This window comes from Oryzias latipes, chromosome 8 (genome assembly GCF_053564925.1).
Source record: "Oryzias latipes strain Hd-rR chromosome 8, Olatipes_Hd-rR_3.1".
NCBI lineage: Eukaryota > Metazoa > Chordata > Actinopteri > Beloniformes > Adrianichthyidae > Oryzias > Oryzias latipes.
Genome location: NC_136244.1, coordinates 13,634,728 through 13,649,914, shown reverse-complemented (window position 1 = coordinate 13,649,914; position 15,187 = coordinate 13,634,728). Strand labels below are relative to the sequence as shown.

The 15,187-nt window shown below is 41.1% G+C and overlaps 1 protein-coding gene across 1 annotated transcript; it reads left to right on the top strand.

Annotated features, from left to right (window-relative positions):
- Positions 1 to 6,533: 6,533 nt before the first annotated feature.
- Positions 6,534 to 8,813, top strand: LOC111947757 (beta-galactoside-binding lectin-like). Its single transcript, XM_023957621.2, has 4 exons — positions 6,534 to 6,664; positions 7,462 to 7,541; positions 8,012 to 8,183; positions 8,283 to 8,813. The coding sequence occupies exons 1-4, from the start codon at positions 6,656 to 6,658 to the stop codon at positions 8,427 to 8,429; spliced, it is 408 nt and encodes a 135-aa protein (XP_023813389.1). The 5' UTR covers positions 6,534 to 6,655; the 3' UTR covers positions 8,430 to 8,813.
- Positions 8,814 to 15,187: the final 6,374 nt, after the last annotated feature.

The window sequence follows — 15,187 nt, the reverse complement described above, 5'->3', positions numbered from 1 at the left end:
GTTTTGTCTCATGTAATTTAGATTGTATCATTTGTAGAATCTGTGCAGTTTACGCCTGTAGATCTTTGTTTTCATGCTATATTCCTGGACATATTTTTCTAAGAAGCTTTGAGAGTTTCAACAAGAAAGAAAAGTGTCAAAATGTTAGTGTTTCAACTGCCTTAAAGCATTTTTATAAATAAAATATATTTCTCCTATGAGGGTCATTTTTAGTACCGTTGCCAAAATTACGGACTATTTACTTTTTTTTGTGTTGTCAGAACTTTTTCCATTGGGCTTAAATTTTATCGAAAAAAATACTTTTTTTTAATTTTAGGTTTGTGCTAAGAGCTCCTTCAGTATAAAAGCCCGATTCACATCTAAAACTTGATCAAACTTTTGCTTGTGTTGGCAGAAGTCTGCTCCTTCTCTGGATGTCTCTGTTTCCTCTTTTCAACCATTTTGTTGATTTAATAGTTTTAAGTTCACATATTTACAAAACTAATGGATACCTGTGTGACCTCCTTTTTCCCACAACAGTTAATTTCTGTTTTTAAAATCACATCACTGTCTGATTCAAATAGACAGAGCCACCAAATTGACACATTCATTCTCAAGGACTTTATGTTGTGATCCTTCAGTGCCTGAACCACACCTGCTCCTCACCTGCTCATCATCAGCCGCTCTACTTACTCTTCAGATTGACCTCCGGCCGATGCCAGACTATTTTTCACTTGTGGTAACAATATTGGCAGTTTTATCCCAGCCAAAAGTTATTTATCATGTGTCCTAATCCTCCCTGCCAAGATCCTGCCTTCCTGCCTGCTACACTGCCAGCCCGCCATCCTCACTCTCTGTTCAAAATAAAACTTGTAACCCGGAAAACCGTGTCCGCATATGGATTCCACCTTCCAACAACCTGCCATAAGACTTTGTTTCTTTGATCAGAAAGGACATTGTCCAAACTCTTTGGTCCGTCATCAAAAGTTTCATTATGAGTTTCTATGAGAAACTGATGCTTGAAAAAGGTTCCTATGTATATATTGAAAGTAGGGCTTTAAAATAACACCTGCCAATTTGCCAAACGTGGGTAAAACTTGAATTTGGCAGGTAAAAAACAAATTCACTAGCCATTTATATTATTGATTATCATCTCAGACAGGGGGCCCAAACTCACAACCAAGACTTTTCATTGTCTGCCCCACACACACACTTACAGTCCAATCTTGTGTTAACTACTTCAAAGACTTGTAAACTGATCATTGACTTTAGCCAAAGCAGAAAAAAACTGCTGTCATCTATGATCCATGAGTATAAATTGTTGAAAAATGTACATTTCTGGGTGTGGCCCTCTCCGACTATAACGAAATAAGTTAGTGAGGACAACCAGCGTCCGAACACCGGAGGAAGTGAGAAAGGATCTTTTCATAACAAAAAAACAAGAATTTCCAAAGAAAAAAAACTGTTTTCATCTATGATCCATCAGGATAAATTCTTAAGAAATTTACATTTCTGTTTGATTTCCACAGTCCCAAGTAAACTGCTGTCACCACCTTTACGTTGAGCAAGTTTGAGTTGATGATGGGAAAATAATTGAGCAAGAAAATGAGTCCAGGCTTGCAGTATGAGATAAATGTTGGTTTAAGGTTTGTCCCCCTGGGGGAAGAGGGAACCGCATCCCCAGTGGGATGAGCCCCCTAAGAGGAAATGTTCCACACGGAAAGGTCCTCTTCCATACATTAGGACATGAGCAGTCCAAATAATCCAGAATTCCAAAATTTAAACAAGAAACAAAAATTCTCTTTTTCCAAATCATCCTTTTAAAGCCTTTTGTATAATTGGTTTTATCAAGTACTTCGTATGTACTTATTCATGCTCTTAATCTGTGTCTTTTTTTTTCTGTGTGGGGAGCCCTGCAGTTGTTGTTCTAATGTGATTAAACTATTACAAATGGCTGATTGTGTCAAGAAAAGCTTATTTTGCTTTTTAGTGTTGTAGCCTGTCTTCTGTGAGAGCCACAGCTGCAATCCATTGCTAATTAGGCTCCTTTATATGGAGCTGCTTTTCTGTGTTCTGTGCCTGGGCGTCTTCAAACTTTCCTAGTGTTTTTGGTTCTGTTCTTCGTGGAATTAAACCTTGCTAAATTGTGGATTTTTGCCATGTCCTTCCTGCTCCCGGGTTTCTTCCTTGGCCACCCCGTCATTGATTGATTGATTGATTGATTGATTGATTGATTGATTGATTGATTGATTGATTGATTGATTGATTAATCAAAAGATGTGCATTTGGTTTTGGGGGAACAAAATTCTGACAGGGACATGTCTAGACATCCTTTATAAAAGGTCTATGGTCTGTTCAAACTTTGCTAACACGATTACAATTATTCCAAGAAAATAACAAATAGAAAAACCTTTATTCTTAAAACTTTGACTTACAATAAAACAAAGGTTAAGTTTAGTTACACATTGACTATCGTACATACGTGACTTTTTAAGTTAAACATTCTGTTTGTAAGGTGATCAGACAGAAACCTACTGTTATCCGTTTAACGGTGAAAATGAACCCGAGGGATATTTGCCATCTGAAAATGATTTGCATAAAATTGTTAACCACGTTTTTGTCAGGCACATTGTTTATTGGTTGAATAAATAAATAACACCTTGATAATCAAACAGATGAGTGGGTTGACCTGTTCTCTAGCGCCACCATCAGGTCAAACTTCTAATTGAGAATTAATGCATCTTGAAAAGATTTCCTATAAATCTTAGATTTACTGACAACATTAATAACCACAAGAGTTTGAACCCTATTGGTTTTGGTGATGATATGACCTCTGCTGTAGCACTACCATCTGTAACGGTTTCAGTCTCTTTGTGTTTGGTTCCTTGATTTCCTGTTTTATTTTGTAGTATTTCCTGTTTTGTTGTTTTAGTGAGTTTTGCTCTGAGTCCCCATCAGTCCTGAGTGTTTCCACCTGTGTCTTGTTGCTCTGCATGTATTTAAGTCTTGTCATTCCCTTCCTCCTGTGCTGGTCCATATTGTGTTGTTCCCTGGTTTCGAGTTTAGTGTTTTTTCAGAGTTTTGAGTATTCTAGTCTGCTTAAGCAATGGTTTTTGGTTTTGTAGTTTTGTTTATTAAAGCCCCCGTTCCCCTGCAACCTCCTGCCTCCTCTCCTTCTCTGCGCCTGGGTGCTTTCCTTAACCCCCCGCCGTAACACCATCAGGTTAAACATTCACTTTTAGTTAGTGGATCTTGAAAATTTTTCCTTCAAATTTTTTCTAATTAGGGGTACACATTCATGACTCACAAAATAAAGCCAATTGGCAGATGCTAGTGACCCCCTTTTCTTTTATGAACATACATATTTACCTATTTTTATTTCCTTTTTGTGAGATTTTTGTGGTTAGCCACTATAAAGTCTCACTTACCCCCCTCATTTGTTATCCGGGCTTGGGACAGAGTGGCAGTGGCAGACTTAGAGGTTTTTTTCTTTATTTTTCCTTTTTTTAATGTTTTTGTGTGAAACATAAAATCATAATAAGAACATAAGTCAGATAGTCAGAACATGGAACAGTTCATTATGCCCAGAGTGGAGCTTTTAGTCTGCACTACTGTACACAGGATGTGGAGAGAGTTTGTGCATGCTCCTGGCAGACATATTTCTTGCTAAAAGTGTGTCCCACCCGACACACAGTCAGCCATGTTGAAGACAAAGTCATTATTCGAGCTCTTCATTTGAAAGAAAAGATGAGATAAAACTTTATTTATCACACGATGGGGAAATTCTGTTGTCTGCAGGAGAAGCAAAGTGACGTTAAGCAAAGTAAAGTGACCCTCAAGTGTTACAGTTCAACATTATAAACTATATATAACATAAAATATATAATCATCAATTGAAAATATTTTACTTGAAATGATAATTTTAGAGGGTGTGGCCCTCTCCGACTATAAAGAATTAGTGAGGACAACCAAAAACCGTCCGAACACCGGAGGAAGTGAGAAAGGATCTTTTCATAACAAATAAACAAGGATTTCCAAAGAAAAAAACTGTTTTCATCTGTAATACATGAAGATAAATTCTTGAGAAATTTACATTTCTGTTCGATTTCCACAGTCCCAAGTAAACTGCTGCCACTACTTTTACGTTGAGCAAGTCTAAAACGTTGGTGCCAGCTGCTCCCAGAATTCTTGATAAAGGGTTAGGGTTACATCCATGAATACATACATAAATACAAAGACTATGACTTGAATGATTTGAAAACTCAAATGAATCTGGCAAATTTCTAGCTAGTCATCTTAAAAATAATAAAGAAAAAATCAACAATCAATATTATGGACCAAAGAGGAAATGTCACTCATGTGTCACCCGATCAAATGTCAAATGTCACCCGATCAAAATTAATAACGCGTTGAAAGACTTTTATAAAAAATGTATACACATCACAGATCAATCCATTAGAATTACAAATTACGACTCACCTCTCTCATTATCTAAACTTCATAAAGCTCTGTTACTTATGCCTAATAGCAAAGCCCAGGGCCCAACGGCTTTCCTGCTGAAACAAAATAACACAGATCAAAAGGATAAATAAGTAAATACAAAGTACTGTACTTGATAAAACCAATTATACAAAAGGCTATAAAGGGATGATTCTGAAAAGGAGAATTTTTGTTTCTTGTTTAGATTTTGGAATTCTGGATTATTTGGACTGCTCATGTCCTAATGTATGGAAGAGGACCTTTCTGTGTGGAACATTTCCTCTTAGGGGGCTCATCCCACTGGGGATGCTGTTCCCTCTTCCCCCAGGGGACAAACCTTAAACCAACATTTATCTCATACTGCAAGCCTGGACTCATTTTCTTGCTCAATTATTTTCCCATCATCAACTCAAACTTGCTCAACGTAAAGGTGGTGACAGCAGTTTACTTGGGACTGTGGAAATCAAACAGAAATGTAAATTTCTTAAGAATTTATCCTGATGGATCATAGATGAAAACAGTTTTTTTTCTTTGGAAATTCTTGTTTTTTTGTTATGAAAAGATCCTTTCTCACTTCCTCCGGTGTTCGGACGCTGGTTGTCCTCACTAACTTATTTCGTTATAGTCGGAGAGGGCCACACCCAGAAATGTACATTTTTCAACAATTTATACTCATGGATCATAGATGACAGCAGTTTTTTTCTGCTTTGGCTAAAGTCAATGATCAGTTTACAAGTCTTTGAAGTAGTTAACACAAGATTGGACTGTAAGTGTGTGTGTGGGGCAGACAATGAAAAGTCTTGGTTGTGAGTTTGGGCCCCCTGTCTGAGATGATAATCAATAATATAAATGGCTAGTGAATTTGTTTTTTACCTGCCAAATTCAAGTTTTACCCACGTTTGGCAAATTGGCAGGTGTTATTTTAAAGCCCTACTTTCAATATATACATAGGAACCTTTTTCAAGCATCAGTTTCTCATAGAAACTCATAATGAAACTTTTGATGACGGACCAAAGAGTTTGGACAATGTCCTTTCTGATCAAAGAAACAAAGTCTTATGGCAGGTTGTTGGAAGGTGGAATCCATATGCGGACACGGTTTTCCGGGTTACAAGTTTTATTTTGAACAGAGAGTGAGGATGGCGGGCTGGCAGTGTAGCAGGCAGGAAGGCAGGATCTTGGCAGGGAGGATTAGGACACATGATAAATAACTTTTGGCTGGGATAAAACTGCCAATATTGTTACCACAAGTGAAAAATAGTCTGGCATCGGCCGGAGGTCAATCTGAAGAGTAAGTAGAGCGGCTGATGATGAGCAGGTGAGGAGCAGGTGTGGTTCAGGCACTGAAGGATCACAACATAAAGTCCTTGAGAATGAATGTGTCAATTTGGTGGCTCTGTCTATTTGAATCAGACAGTGATGTGATTTTAAAAACAGAAATTAACTGTTGTGGGAAAAAGGAGGTCACACAGGTATCCATTAGTTTTGTAAATATGTGAACTTAAAACTATTAAATCAACAAAATGGTTGAAAAGAGGAAACAGAGACATCCAGAGAAGGAGCAGACTTCTGCCAACACAAGCAAAAGTTTGATCAAGTTTTAGATGTGAATCGGGCTTTTATACTGAAGGAGCTCTTAGCACAAAACTAAAATTAAAAAAAAGTTTTTTTGTCGATAAAAATTAAGCCCAATGGAAAAAGTTCTGACAACACAAATAGTGTAGTCCGTAATTTTGGCAACGGTACTAAAAATGACCCTCATAGGAGAAATATATTTTATTTATAAAAATGGTTTAAGGCAGTTGAACATCTGACTAAACACTTTACATTTTTTTCTCAGACAAACACTAACATTTTGACACTTTTCTTTCTTGTTGAAACTCTCAAAGCTTCTTAGAAAAATATGTCCAGGAATATAGCATGAAAACAAAGATCTACAGGCGTAAACTGCACAGATTCTACAAATGATACAATCTAAATTACATGAGACAAAACCTACAACCAATCAGAATGCAGAACACAATGTGCTGTGAAAAAAATAGACACCACACGCAACATACTTTAGAAACAATATTCAAATTCTTTGGAAAAAAGGAGGGGGAAAAGCTTCCTGATAAAAAGAGAACATCCCTCTGTGAGAGCATTGCAAAGCTTCATTCCTGTCTTTTTCACTCGACCAGCAACATCTCCCTGTAAAGATGGCCCCTGTGAGTACAAGTTTCTTTTTAAATTCTTACTTATACTTCAATACAAGTTTTTAAGACAAACTGTTTAAAGTTTCAAGCTCAGAAGCACAAAGGTCTTGAAGATGAATTCAGATAAACAGAATTTAATCTTGATCTTTAAACTGTCCAGCTGATTACTATTATTTTGTGTTTTATTTTTAATGAAAGACGTCAATTTTAAATGTTGTTTTAGCTGCAGCACTGAACAACATGCAGTTTGAGGTTTTCCACTGAGGTGGAGCAAACTATTCTATGAAACGGAAGTCAATCATATGAAGTTTCAGTGCAAATTTAATGTACTCTGTTGCATTTGTATATGATAAAAAATACAAATAGGTTTACAAATGTATGTTCTGAGTAAAACTTTATTAATCTTTTATGTTGATTTATTCATCTTAATGGCGGCACGGTAGCGCAGTGGTTAGCGCTCTTGCCTCACAGCGAGAAGGCCAAATCCCAGCTGGGGGACTTGAACCAGAACATCAATGGGGGACCCTTCCGTGTTGAGTTTGCATGTTCTCCCCGTGCATACATGGGTTTTCTCCGGGTACTCGTTTCCTCCCACTGTCCAAAAATCATGCTTCCTAGGTTAATTGATTCCTCTAAATCCACACTAGGTGTGTGTGATTTGTGGCCCTGCAATTGCCCACAGGGGGCCAGGATAGGCTCAGGCAGCCCCGGGATCCCAAAAAGGACCAAAACGGGTTTACAATTTAAACTCTGGGTCTCTTCATCTCAAATACATTTTATTTCAGCTGCTTCTCTTTCTGTTTGTGCAGAATATGGTGATTAAGAACATGCCCTTTAAAGTTGGACAGACCGTTGCTATTGCGGGTTATAACACACCCGATGCAGCCAGGTAAGTGTGTCAAAGTATTAAAAATGTATTTCTTACTATTTTGAACTCTATGTCTAGAATTCTTTAACCCCTTGAAGCCTGACCTTTTTTCCAGTAAAGAAAAAACAAAACAAAAAAATCATGCGTGTTTTTGTCTTTGCTAAATGTATGTAATTTTGAATCTGAAGTGGTTTGATGCATATTTACATCACTAGGTGTCATTAACTTTTCCTCCTGATATAGGACCCATAAAAATATTTTATCTGCAAAAGCTGCTGTAATACTGATACGTATTAATCTATTGCTCTAAAGGTTTAACTTTTCAACTGATTTGGCATTTTTTATGCAAAAACAAAACATTTTTTGTTGTAAATAAATTACTACTAACCTATTGGAAGACCTAGTTCTTAGAAACTCTATGATATGCTCACCTTTAGGATCCTTCTCAGTTACCATCAATACTGAAAAACTTTCTTTTTTAACTTTTCTAGTTTCTCCGTGAATATTGGCCACAATGATGAGACACTTGCCTTGCACCTGAATCCCCGTTTTGATGCCAGTGGAGACAAAGACACGATCGTCTGTAACTCTAAGAAACATGGCATGTGGGAGCAGGAGGTTCGGCCTGGGGGATTTTGTTTCTTGAGAGGACAGAACTTCAAGGTCTGCATAAACATTTGTATTCCTCTTGTGATATGATTTCTCAGCTTCCTCATTGTCATGTGATTAACTTTATAAAAATGTCATTTCTGACTGTTTCAGATCATCATTAAACTGACCTGTGGAGGATTTTTGATTACCTTACCCAATGGCTTTCAATTCACTTTCCCCAACCGCTTCTGTTCAGATGAATACTCCTACTTCTGCTTTGATGGTGATGCTAGCATCAGGAGCATTCAGATCTACTGAGCTTCCATCATCATTAATCTGCACCCAGCATTGCTGCTTTTACACAAAATAAAAAATAAAAACCTGTGTTTTCCCTTTTAATCTTATAATAAAACTAATTCGGTAAGTGCAGATACCAGAGTCAATGAAAGATTTCAGTATAAAAATTTATTGGAAAACCAAAAATGTCAATAGAAGTGTTGGTATTCAATGACTTTTCTATCTGTAATGTTTTTTTTAAACAATAGAAAATGTAAGGTAAACAGGATTTCCTTCAATAAAACATTCAAAGTCTATTATTTTTCTGTTTGATTTATTTTTTCAAATTATTTCTTCAAGTCATCTAAAGATAACAAAAAGCCTCCACCTTAAGTGCTTATTTTTTAAGTTCTGTGAGTTTAGTGCTGTGAGGAACAAAGAACATTTTTTATCTGGGCCATAAAAAAATATGAGTCTGCGTGTTTTCATTTCACAGTTGTTTTTATTATGGAGAGTCGTCGCCAGAAGTCATACTACAACTCGAAGCAACCCCCAGCACACACTTCCTGGAGGCCGCACACCTGACTCATATTTGGGCCTGAGCTTTTGTTTCCAGACCCTGTTTTTGACTCTGTTTGCCTGCCCTCTGCCCCGACTCTTCCCTGGATCTTGATCACCCCATCTCTCCCCTGATTATCTCATGCCTGCTACTGACCCTCGCCTGCCTGACCCTGTTTTAGCTTTTTGGACTTAGCTTAGCTCAAAAACCTGCTGCATTTGGATCCAGCCATCTGCATGTTCTTGTGATACTGTGTGTGCTGAAAAAGGGCATGAATCTGCAGAAAAATCTGTCCTTAATGCATTGATTATCTTTGGATATACGCTGCAAACAATAGAACAGAGAAGGCGTTAAAAGAAATCTAGTTGTAGTATTTATGGTTCCAATTGAGTTTTTTTTTTTTTTTTTTTTTTTTTTTTTTTTTTTTTTTTTTAACTTGTCCTGTCCAACAGCTAGGCAGACAGATGAGAGCTGAGGGCCTCTTGGGTTGGACATATTTTACTTTAACAAGAGGGGTTATTAATCTTCAGACAAACCAAAGGTATGTCTGAATAAACCCCTTTTGTAATTGAGGCCAAACTTTATTAATTTCAAACATGTCTGAAAATCTTTGGTGTTGGACCGGACGGAAAAGGAAAGAGGGGAAGAAGAAAGAGGGACGTTAGAGAGAGGGGGGGTAGGGGGTGATAATAGGAGGGGAAGGGGGATAAGACCATGAAGCAGCATAAAGCAACAAGTTTACTGGTTGTTAATCATTATGGTAAGGTTCAAATGTAAAAAAAAAACAAAAAAAAAAGGGCGGAGCCTGTCCACACACACACTCAAATGTTATAAACACACCTGTTAGTTGCAAAAATGTCCACCTGTCAACATGTACACAAAACAGATAGTGTTCACACGCATACTTATGCCTTAAAACCAACTAGTGTGAAATATTTCAGTCATTCAGTCTGTTGAGCTGACACCTGTGCTCAGGTGAGTGTTTATGTTCTTCTAAAATGGATGGTGGAACGTGAAAAGAAGGAGGGAGAGTGCCCAGCCATCCCCACCCCAAGACCCCCACCGCACCAGCAGCGGCAGCCGGATTCCCCCCAACACCACACGGGAACCGGCAGGGAACAACCGCCGCCCGGGCGACCAAGCCCGCCACCCAGGCCAGGGCCAGCAGGGCCGCCGCAAGGCCCCCAGAGCCAGAGAGCAGGGAGGCACGGAGGGAAAGAGGGCGCCGCCCCAGCCCAACCAGGAGAGCAGCCCCCCCGCCGCGCCGGGAGAACCCAACGCAGGGCCCCACCGGAGAAGGACGCCCACAGCCCCAGACGAGCACCCCACCACCACCCAGGAGTTCCGGGCATCCCCCCGCCCCAACCCTAGGTACGGGCCAGGACCCCCCAAGGGAGACCCACTCCGCACTCCAGGCAGCCATCCGCCCGGCCAACGGTTGGTCCAGGGAGGAGCGAGGCAGGGGCCCGCCGCCCCCGCCCAGGAGGGGGGAACCCCGGGGAAAAAAGAGGGCCCACAAGGGGTGTTGTAAATATGGCCCGACCAGGCTCGGCCACAGTTGGAAATTTGGCGGGGCCCAGCACTCAGGAGCAAGGACCAGAACCCACCCCCCAGGGACACGAACACCCCCGGCTCAGATGTAATGTGAACCCCCCCACCGCGCGGAGAGAGCACCGCCGGGCCCAGGAAGCCAGCACCCCGGGGACACAGCCGCCGTTGCAAAGGGGCCCGTACCCCCCACCAGGGAAGAGGCAGGGGACAGATGGTCCTAGGTCCCACCTTCCTTGCAAAATGTGTGTGCGTGTATGTGTGTTTGAGAGAGTGTGTGTGTGCATGTGTGTGTGTTTATGTTGGGATGTATATATTGAGGGGGGAGGGGTGTGTGTACTAAGGGGGGTGCGGTTAAAATTGGCGGGTAGGGCACTAAGGGGACGTCTCCTGATTACTCACAGTGACGTCCCCTCACCCTCCCCACCAAGGGGCCCTAAATGTCTAAGGTGCGGTTAAAATTGGCGGGTAGGGTGCTAGGAGGACATCCGCTGCTTGCTGGCAGTGATGTCCAAGCACCCCCCCTACCAAGGGCCCTACATGTCTAAGGTGCAAATAAAACCGAAAGAGGGGGGGCCCACTCCATACGGCAACCACAGGAGGGGGGTCACTGCCTAGTAAACCCCCCCCCCAAGGCTCATCGCAGGCTAAGCCCCCCACCCCCTCACCCTATTATGAGGTTATATGAGGAAGGGGGTAAGTTGGGGACAGATGATAGACTGTCCCCCGGTGGTCAAACAGCCGTCCCCCGCCCCCCCCCCCAGCAAGGGGGCCAGGCCCACCCAGCCCCGGGGCCCCACCCCCGGAGGCGCAGACACCCCAGGCCCAGCACCACCACCCCCACACAGAGAGAGGGGAGCCAGAAAGCGCCGGCCCCCCCCGGAGCAAGCCCAGGCCCCCACCCCCAAACGCCGGCCCTAGAAGAGCTCTGGTCAGGCCTCGACGGGACCGAGGCAGCCAACCGGCCGGGGAAACCGCCGATGGCCTCAGCGGAGACCCCGACCCGTCAACCCCCCCTGCCCCGTACCAATAGTGGCCCCCCCCCTCCCCCAGAATGCCCCCCCACAGGACAGGGCCGACAAGACCCCCACCCCACCCCACCCCCAGACCCCGCAGCCGAAGCGGATGACACCCAGAGCGACCGGGGGCCCCAAGAGGGTTGTCCCGTCCCGCCCCAGAGCCAGGGAAGGGCCGATCCCAGCCCCAGGTGTAGACGGGAAGCCCATCCAGCGCCGCTGGGCCCCCCCCCCGAGCAGCGCCCCCCGCCAACCCCCCCCAGCACAGGCAAAGGGACCACCCCCCCAAGCCAAGCCAGACCACCACCCCACCCCCCCCACCACGCACCCCCACACCCAAGCCCAGAGGACCACGCAGCGCCCCAGGCCGCCCCACCCAGGCGCCGGACCCGACCCCCCGACCAACGGAGCCCCCACCCCGGCCCACGGCAGAAGGGCAAGGAGCAGCGACGACCATGCCCCCCCCACCCCCTAAGTCACGGAGTTAGCTATGGGAGACCAGAGAGACCGAATTCTTTCAAAGTTACTTGAACTTTGGGCTGACATTTTTTCCAAGCTGATATGATCAAGCAGCAGATTTCTGTGTTGACTTATATTTATATTTTTTTTGCTTTTCCAATTTATTAAAATAGTTTTTTTAGCAATGCAAAGAGTTATGAAAATGATAGAGCCTAATCCTCCTTCTACATCGATGGCACTCATGTCACCAAGCACACAAAGTGACGGTGAAGCTGTGATTGAAACCTTAAGCCAGACTGATAGATCGGCACATACCTGCTGCCAGAGAGCCTGGACAGGCGTGCAGAACCATAGTGCATGCATGTAATTGTCGGGTAGATTACTGTCACAGTGCTGACAAATGTCTGAGTTACTGAGACCCATCTTGAACATCCTCTGTCCAGTGTAGTAAATTCTGTGAAGAGTTTTGAAATGGATTAGCTGCAGATTTGGATTTTTTGTCATTTTAAAGGTGTTTAGACAAAGTTCTGACCAAAAACTTTCATCTGTGCTGAAGCTCAAATCCGCATCCCATTTTGTTGTCGGAAGTGAAATATTGTTATCTAAATTACATAAAAGTTTGTATATTTTGGAGAGAGTTTTATTCATTGAGAAATTGATCAGAGTGGTAACTACATCTGGTAGCTTTAAATCGTTGTCTCTGTATTTAAACTTTTTAGTAATAATTGATTTAAGTTGCTGATATTCCAAGAAGTTATATATTCCATGTTTGTCTTGAAGTTCCTGGGGAGTTATGAATCTTCTATCAATAATTATGTGCTCTAGTTGTTTTATGCCCCCTGCTTGCCAAGCTGGGAAGTGGATAATTTTTTTGTTTATGAGGATGTCTGGGTTGTTCCAGATGGGTGTCATTTTGCACGGTTGAATTGATGATTTTGATATTTTGAGAAATTCCCACCAGGCTGTTAAAGTGGCATTTATATTAATACTTTTGAAACAATCCTGTTTTTTAACTATTTGACTAATAAATGGAAGATCTGACAGGTTGATCTTTCCACATAACGCCTGTTCCAAGTCTAACCATGAGTTGGTTTCTGGATTATTTTTTAACCATTTTAAGATGTATTGTAATCTATTTGCAAGAAAGTAATTGTGGAAGTTAGGTAATTCTAATCCTCCACAGCTTTTTGCAGATTTTAAAGTTTTTAGACTAATTCTTGCAGGTTTATTGTTCCATAGAAAGCTTGATATGGATGAGTCTAATGTTTTGAACCATTTTAATGGCGGTTGTGTGGGAATCATTGAGAAGAGATAATTAACTTTGGGTAAGATTTTCATTTTAACCGTGGCTACCTTGCCCATAAGGGACAAAGGCAGGTTGGTCCAGCGTGTTAGGTCGTCCTGTATGTTTTTCAGTAATGGGGTGTAGTTTAGCAGCACCAGTTCTGATATTTTGGGGGAAAAATAAATACCTAGATATTTTATATTGCCTGATTTAACTGGTATTGTGAGTCCTTGCTCCGCATTACTGTTCAGTGGTAATAAAACAGATTTATTCCAATTAATGGAATAGTCTGATATAGAAGAGAATTCATTAATGGTTCCAATTGAGTTATTTTACAGTGTTTTTTCATTTCTGTAACCTTTCCCATTTGGACAAATAAACAAAGCTGTTAGTCAAATGAGGAATAAATCAACTAATTTTTCTTTCACAAATGATCTGAAACAAAAAATAGTACAGATAAATGGGTTTTACTTTTAATCAGCTCATTTGATTGAAGTATAAATTACATTCGGGACCTTTAGAGCCAACAAAACACCCATTGCCACACACCCACATACAGATGTTGACTGAAACAAGCTGTTACAAATAAGTTCAGCTCAAGTTTATCTCATGAAAATCATCTTTTTTGGCATTTTTTCTCCTGAAACAAAAAACAAGACAAATGTACTTTTGCGAGGAAATTTTTTGCTACACTTTTGTTAAAGCAAGATTGACATGGATGAAGCAGGATATGACCATTTTGCAAGCCTTTGTTGTCTTATATATCTGTAAAGATGATTTTTTTTTTCTATTTTAATTTTAATTTTGGTTGGTTCTAAAGTTAATTTGCTTAATTTGAACCCAATGGGGGAGCTTTCTGTGTGGAGTTTGCATGTTCTCCCCATGTGTGCGTGGGTTTGCTCCAGGGACTCCGGCTTCCTCCCACCATCCATAAACATGAAAAGTATTAGCCCTGCCAGATCCTGAGGTCATCTGGTGCTGAAATTTAAGTTGTCCCTAAGGTGAGAAAGAGGCGCGTGTGTGTGAGGAGGAGAAAGGGAGGGGTAATGGCCGCAGGTTAAGAGGTGAAACATCGCATGGAGACCATTGCGCAACACCTGGATCATCGGGTGGCTTAAATGACTCAGCTCATTCTAATAATGTCATTCTTCACTAACTATTGCAGACTTTTTTAATACTTGTCTGTATTTTTTCCATATACATTAATTTTTCACGGTTGTTTAGTTGGTGATAGTAACGTATAAATAAAGACAGCAGGTAATGCAGGCTGGAAAACAGCTGCCTTTTTCAGACCATAAACAAACAATACATCATTTGTTTATGAAAGTATTGTGGATTTTGGAGGATTTTTACTGTTGGTGTTGCACAAATTAGAAAAATGCAAAATATTTTAGGAGTAATCCCAGTGATGAGTTCTGTGATTTAGTTTTTAATGTTTTATGAGACCTAAACATGATTTTCACAATAACAGGTTTTTGAATAATCAAATCCCTCTGATACGTTTCACAAAGACACACACAGGACCGGAGACACACACACAACCCAGAGAAACACACACAGGACCAAAGACACACACACAGGACCAAAGACACAAACACAGGACCAGAGACACACACACTGGACCAAAGACACACACACAGGACCAGAGACACACACACACAGGACCAAAGACACACACACAGGGCTCTTGAGCTCTAAAAAAATGACAAAAGAGCAAAGAAAACAAAATAATTTGATTTATTGTTTCTAATTATTAATATTTCCTGGCTGTGTTTGTTCATATTTGCATCATTTCACAGAATATATTTATTATTCTGCATTAATATTCCTGTCTGTTTTTATTTACATTTATGTTTAAAAAGTTAAAATTAAGTTACAGTTTTAAAGGTTTAAAAGTTTAGCTTTAGTGTGTTCAATAAATGTTTATCTTGTT